Source organism: Salmo trutta, chromosome 12 (assembly GCF_901001165.1).
Source record: "Salmo trutta chromosome 12, fSalTru1.1, whole genome shotgun sequence".
Lineage (NCBI taxonomy): Eukaryota > Metazoa > Chordata > Actinopteri > Salmoniformes > Salmonidae > Salmo > Salmo trutta.
Genome location: NC_042968.1, coordinates 47613220 through 47620536, shown reverse-complemented (window position 1 = coordinate 47620536; position 7317 = coordinate 47613220). Strand labels below are relative to the sequence as shown.

The window sequence follows — 7317 nt, the reverse complement described above, 5'->3', positions numbered from 1 at the left end:
CAGATTTCGTGGAGGCAGAGGGCTCTTAAGGGGTGGTCGAGTGAGTGCTCAGGTAGGTGTGTGGGAGTTTCCATCAGTGCAACTACGGTGGAGAGTCCAGACCATGTCTCTACCGTGCACATTCCTTCTGAATATGCCGATTTGGCTATCGGAGCAGGCGACTCAATTACCACCCCATCGACAGGGGGATTGTGTGATAAACCTCCAGGCCGACGCGGTCCTTCCTAAGAGTCACGTGTATCCTCTGTCTCAGGAGGAGACAGTGGCTATGAAGACATACGTCACTGAGTCCTTGAGACAGGGATACATTCAGCCATCTAAGTCACACGTCTCCTCGAGCTTCTTTTTTGTGAAGAAGAAGGAGGGATTGACTATAGATTCTAAATTCTATCACGGTGGGTTTCAGTTACCCGCTACCTCTCATTGCTATGGCAGTGGAGTTATTTCACGGGGCGCGCTTCTTCACCAAACTAGATCTCAGGAGCGCGTATAACCTGGTGCGTATCCGAGATGGAGACGAGTGGAAAACCGCATTTAATACCACGTCATGCCGTATGGGTTAAAGAACGCTCCCGCTGTCTTCCAATCCTTTGTGGACGAGGTCCTTAGGGACATGCTCGGGCAGGGTGTGGTGGTGTACATCGATGACATCCTGATCTGCTCCGCCACACGCGCCGAGCATGTGTCCCTGGTGCATAAAGTGCTTGGGCGGCTGTTGGAGCATAACCTATACGTCAAGGCTGAGAAATCTGGTTTCTCCAAACGAGCCGTCTCTTTTCTGGGATACCGCATTTCCACCTCAGGGGTGGTGGTGGAATGTGACCGCGTTACGGCTGTGCGTAATTGGCCAACCCCAACCACTGTGAAGGAGGTGCAGCGGTTCTTGGGGTTCGCTAATTATTATCGGAGGTTTATCCGGGGTTTTGGCCAGGTGGCGGCTTCAATTACCTCACTGATGAAGGGGGGTCCGGTGCGGCTACGATGGTCAGCAGAGGCGGACAGAGCCTTCCATCGTCTGAAGGTGCTGTTTACCAACGCTCCTGTCCTGGTGCATCCGGATCCCTCTTTGCCATTCATAGTGGAGTTGGACACGTCCGAGGCTGGGGTAGGAGCTGTGCTATGGCAGCACTCGGGCGTTCCTCCGAAGCTCCGCCCATGTGCATTCTTTTCCAAGAAGCTGAGCCCGGCGGAGTGTAACTATGATGTGGGGGACAGGGAGTTGTTAGCCGTGGTTAGGACTTTGACGGTGTGGAGACATTGGCTTGAGGGGGCACGTCACCCTTTTCTCATCTGGACCGACCACCGTAACCTGGAGTATATCCGAGCAGCGAGGAGGCTTAATCCCCGTCAGGCAAGGTGGCCCATGTTCTTTACGAGGTTTCACTTTACCCTCTCGTACATTCCAGGTTCCCGGAACCGGAAGGCTGACGCACTGTCGCGTCTCCACGACACCGAGGAGCGGACCATCGATCCTACTCCCATACTTCCCGCCTCCTGTCTGGTGGCACCGGTGGTATGGGAGGTGGATGCGGACATCGAGCGGGCGGGTCGGTCAGAACCCACTCCACCTCAGTGTCCCGTGGGCCTGAAATACGTTCCGCTTGGTGTTCGCGATCGCCAGATCCGATGGTCCCACACTCTACCCTCCTCGGGTCATCCTGGGGTGGAACGGACAGTGCGGGGCCTGAAGGGGAGGTACTGGTGGCCCACCTTGGTTGAGGATGTTCGGCGTTATGTCTCTTCCTGTTCGGTATGCGCCCAGTGCAAGGCTCCTAAACACCTGCCTCGAGGGAAATTACACCCACTCCCCGTTCCACAACGGCCTTGGTCTCACCTCTTGGTGGATTTCCTCATGGATCTCCCGCCGTCCCAGGGGAACACTGCGATCCTGGTCGTTGTGGACCGGTTCTCTAAGTCCTGCCGTCTGCTCCCTTTGCCCGGTCTTCCTACGGCCCTGCAGACCGCGGAGGCTGGCCCAAATCTCTCAGCGCCACTCCTCTACTAACCTGTCACCCTTCCAGGTTGTATTGGGGTATCAGCCGGTCCTGGTGCCATGGCAACAGAGCCAGAAGGAGGCTCCTGCGGTGGAGGCATGGGTGAAGCGCTCTCAGGAGACCTGGAATGCGGTCCAGGAGTGTCTAAGGAAGGCTGGTGAACGACACAAAGAGAGCGCTGACCGCCACCACAGTGAAGCCCCCGTGTTTAACCCGGGGGACAGAGTCTGGCTCTCGACCCGGAACCTGTCCCTCCGCCTGCCCTGCCGAAAGCTGGGTCCGCGGTTTGTGGGGCCGTTCAAAGTCCTGAGGAGGATAAACGAGGTGTGTTACAGGTTACAACTCCCTTCATATTACCGCATTAACCCCTCGTTTCATGTGTCTCTCCTCAGGCCGGTGGTAGCTGGTCCGCTGCAGGACGATGAGGTGCTGGAGGTCCCCCCGCCCCCCCTGGACATCGGGGGGGGCCCCGGCGTACACAGTCCGAGCCATCCTGGACTCCCGACGTCGGGTAGGTGGCCTGCAGTACCTCATGGACTGGGAGGGGTACGGTCCGGAGGAGAGGTGCTGGGTTCCGGCAGTGGACGTTCTGGATCCACCTATGCTGCAGGAATTCCACCGTCGCCGTCCGGATCGGCCGGCGCCTCGCCCTCCGGGCCGTCCCCGAGGCCGGCGTCGGCGCACGGGGAGGGGTACTGTCACAGTATCCAACGAAGGTGGTGCCCCTCCTCGGTCGGGCGGCGCTCGGTGGTCGTCGTCGCCGGCCTATTAGCTGCCACCCATCTATGTTTCTGTGTCTTTTGGTTTTGTCTGTCTGTCCCGCACCTGTTTCGTGTCTGTCATTAGTGGGGGGTTATTTAGTGTGTATTTTCAGTTTGGGTTCTTGTGCGGGATTGTTTATTGTCCACTCAGGACAGTTGTGTGTGTGGCCTGTTTCGCTGGCCTGTGTACGATTTATTTCCGGGCTGCGCCCCATGAGCATTTCCTCATGTTTTATTTTGGGAATGTGTTTCCCTGGCGGACTTTATTAAGCGCCCTGTGCCTTTCGGCTATTGTGTTTTTATTTACCGTGGCATTAAAACACTGTTGCTCCGGCCCTCTGTCTCCTGCGCCTGATTCCACATCTCCACTGGTCCTAGAAATCCGTGACAATAACAATTTGTTCTTAACTGACTTGCCTAGTTAAATAAAGGTTAAATAAAACAATAACAAATAAATAATACTAGGACATACTTTATAAAACAGCACGTTTGAAGTCAGATTGTCATGAAAATGACAATGTGAACAGAATATGAATCTGAACTTATTTTCATTGCATTATTTGAGGTCTGACAACACTGCATCTTTTTAGTTATTTTGACCAGTTTTCATTTTCTGCAAATAAATGCCCTAAATGACAATATTTTTATTTGGAATTTGGGAGAAATATTGTTAGTAGTACATAGCATAAAACTAAAATGTTAATTTTACCCAAACACAGACCTATAAATGGTAAAACCAGAGAAACTGATCATTTTGCAGTGGTCTCTTAATTTTTTCCAGAGCTGTACATATATGGACGAGTGATGTCAGAGTGGCATGGACTGAGATACCATAGAATAGTATAGGATACAGTATATTTACATATGAGATGAGTAATGCCAGATATGTAAACATTATGAAAAAATGACTAGTGCTCCATTTCTTACAATGTCCAGTGATTTCTAGTCTATGTCTATAGTCAGCAGCCTCTAATGTGCTAGTTATGGCTGTTTACCAGTCTGATGGCCTTGAGATAGAAGCTGTTTTTCAGTCTCTCGGTCCCAGCTTTGATGCACCTGTACTGACATCGCCGTCTGGATGATAGCGGGGTGAACAGGTAGTGGCTCGGGTGGATGATGTCCTTGATGATTTGTTTGGCCTGTTTTTTTTAACTACAGATTTAACGCACATCGTTAAAAAACATTTCAAATTAAATCACGCTGACAGATTTCAATGAGAATGTATTTTAATTTTTCTTATAATGTGTGCTGTTTTGCACCACGGAAATATTGCATTGAGAGCCAAAACTAATCATATAGATAGCTAGAAGACTGGATGATCAAGTCCAAGACAAAATATCCTAAAATCTGCAAGGCACCCAAACTTTGTCAAATGTGAGTTCTCAGTGAAACAAAGCTTTAGGTATGTTATTTATCAGATTATTGCATTATCAACCTTAGTGTGCATTAGTGAGCTTTGTACTCTCCCATTCCTGGTCATTATAATATAACTCATAATGTACAATATTTGCTATCAGGCCTTTGTGCTAAAGTCAAGCATTTGATGAATTAAAAGGTACAATGTTCTCATTTGCTGTGCTTTCTTTATTGATTAACAGAATGCTCAGTGTTACACAGGAATCATTTAAATGGTATTACTTTACTCAGGTTTTTCAAAATAATATCTGACCAACACAATGCAATATAATACCTGCTGCTAAAATATAATTTCTATAATTCAATTGTTAATTGATTGAATACAACATTAAAGAAACATTTCTAAATTATCTCTGACAGTGACTTTATGACATAAAAGCTAACATTTAGTGTCAGAACAATATAAAACAATTAAACAGATAAATTGCCATGCAAAAGCTAATATCTGGCACAATTCTGTGCTGATTCTGCCTCTCCAACTCAGGTTTTTATTTGCCATACCAGAGGAAGAGGGGCATACCAGGGTTGCCAGCATTCAGATTTTTATCGATGAGGATCAAGCCGGCCTCCATATAAGGGCCAGTTACATCAGGGTCGGATGTAACGGTCAAGGCCTTGATTGGGAGAGATCCATCTTTCTTGAACCAGACCATCACTGACTGACCCCTTGTTCCCCAATTGAGGTTAACATTCACCACGGTGAAACCACGCTTCTCTAGGCTGGAATCCTGATCATGGTTGACGGATGCATTCATCTCGGTGAGCCCACCGCCCGTTGCGGTGGATTGACGGTACCAGAGGAAGATAGGGTTTCCTCCAGAATCTCTGTTGAGATCTTCATCTAGCCGGATGTAGCCCTCCTTGAAAAGGTTGATGTGTTCTTGGAATGAGGTGGTGGCAGCAACGTCACAGATGTAGGTCTTACTCTTTCGCTTCAACCAGAGGGTGATGAAATCTCCTGAGTTACCACGGTTCAGATTGCATGGTAGCCTTTCCCAGCCGAGTTTGAATTGATTGGCCTCTTCCTTCTCATTAGTGGTGAGGAAGAGATCTTCAATGGGAATGTCATACTTAGGGCTTGCACCACTAGAGTACCACAGCTGGATGACGTCTCCGTCTATTCCAGAGTTGAGGTTTTCTGGGAGCTCAGTGTACCTTGCTTTTTTCAGGTCATCTTTCATTGCATCAGTGAATGAAAACTGGAGTCTGGTGATGGGTTTACCATTGCCCTTTTTGTACCAAATGTAAACTTTGGTGGTGGATGAAGTGCCTTTATTGAGGTTAACATTTATCTTGTCATAGTCTTGGTCATGAAGCTGTTGGTCCTTTTCAGGGCTAGTGGAGATTTCAATTTCTGTGATGTATTTAGTAGCCATTTTGTGTCGTTGGAGACAATTGTCTGTAAAGTGAGAATACATAGTGACATTGGTCAACACATCATATGAAGCAAGACATGACACACTAAATACACCAAAGACCAGGACATTTGATAAGTATAAAATATGAAGGAATTAGCGGCCAGCTTTACTAAGTATTTTCTCCAGGTGTTCTAAAGGAGATACATGGCTTGTGAAAATGATGACTTCAAGGATGCATAAAAAACACCCTAAACAGATACTAAAACAGACAGTTGGGCTCGGCTGAGTCAAATTATTCATTATAAAAATATATAACTGAATTGGTTAACTGAAAAAACAACAGTAAAAGGTATTTGTTTTCCTCTTACATCAATTATGATCCAAATTGAAGACTGATTCATCTGAATCAGGTGTTATGGTGCTAGTGGAACAAGTGAAACCCATGTATCCCACCACCACCCTGCCCTTTATAGTAACACAGACATACTCATATACACATATACACATCAGAACCCTTCATTGGAAGTCATTTCTTTACCAGCGATGTTGTTTTCTTCCTCTGTTCTGAAGTGTCTTCTCTGGGAGAACGTGTCTTCTCTGGGAGAAAGTGTTTTCACATCGAAGAGCTGAGTGTCTCTTTTATACATTTTCTCCAGTGAAGTTGGCAAACGATTCACCATTCAGAGTTCCACAGAATACATATTAGGAAATATATAATTTTTCTTCCTCAGACTACACCCCTCCTCTAGTCACGTCTCAACCTGTCTATCCATTACCCAGTTCATGCATCCTTTTCACCATGAACATAAAGTTGGAATCCATAGAGGTGAAACTGCCACTTCAGTTTGAGATATTACAACACAGACGTTAATTCAAACAACAAAGAAAGAAAATGATGATCGGACATCGTTCCACATGATTACCTGAACAATAGAACAGCAGAGTATGTACTACGATTTTGTATTTGTTATTTATATATACATATTGTTTTAGAGGGTAGATCATATTGTCACGTTTGTCGTATGAAGGAGACCAAGGCACAGCGAGCATATCGTTCCACATCTTTATTTCTATGTGAAACTATGTAAGACAGACAATAAACTATAAACAAAAACAACAAACCGTGACGTAACGGTGCAACATGCATAAACTCAAATTAATCTCCCACAAACCCAGGTGGGAAAAACAACTACTTAAGTATGATCCCCAATTAGAGACAATGACGACCAGCTGCCTCTAATTGGTGATCATCGCCCCACCAAAAAACATAGAAAAACAGAAACTAGACAAAACACCCCAGTCACGCCCTGGCGTATTATCCCATAGAAAAATACGAGCTCTCTATGGTCAGGACGTGACACATATTTAATATTGCAGATAGATAGTGGCTTCCATCAGTGTAATTGTCTGCATCATTTCCAATCCCCCATATATATATTTTTATTATATTTCCTTTATGTATTATTTTGTCCCTGACCCTACCACCTCCCCCCCAATTAGAGTAAACTAATGGACATCAACACTTAGGCTTCTACTTCCAGCTTATACATACTATATACATTTTACAGACACAGTATATTTTACATTAGTTATCTTTTTTTTGTCCCACCATTCAGTTACCCTCAACTCCTCCCATCTATCTCTGATCACCATCCAGTCCCTCCATTCAGCTCCCCATCTATCTCTGATCACCATCCAGTCCCATCCTTCAGCTCCCCTCAACCCCTCCCATCTATCTCTGAACACCATCCAGTCCCATCCTTCAGCTCCCCTCAACCCCTCCCATCT

General features: G+C 46.5%; 1 protein-coding gene across 1 annotated transcript; it reads right to left on the bottom strand.

Moving 5' to 3' along the window:
- Nucleotides 1-4321: 4321 nt before the first annotated feature.
- On the bottom strand, nt 4322-6263 carry LOC115203675 (uncharacterized). Its single transcript, XM_029768601.1, has 2 exons — nt 6068-6263; nt 4322-5570 (listed from the first exon to the last, which is right to left on the bottom strand). Exons 1-2 carry the CDS (start codon nt 6207-6209, stop codon nt 4660-4662), a joined length of 1053 nt encoding a protein of 350 aa, XP_029624461.1. The 5' UTR covers nt 6210-6263; the 3' UTR covers nt 4322-4659.
- Nucleotides 6264-7317: the final 1054 nt, after the last annotated feature.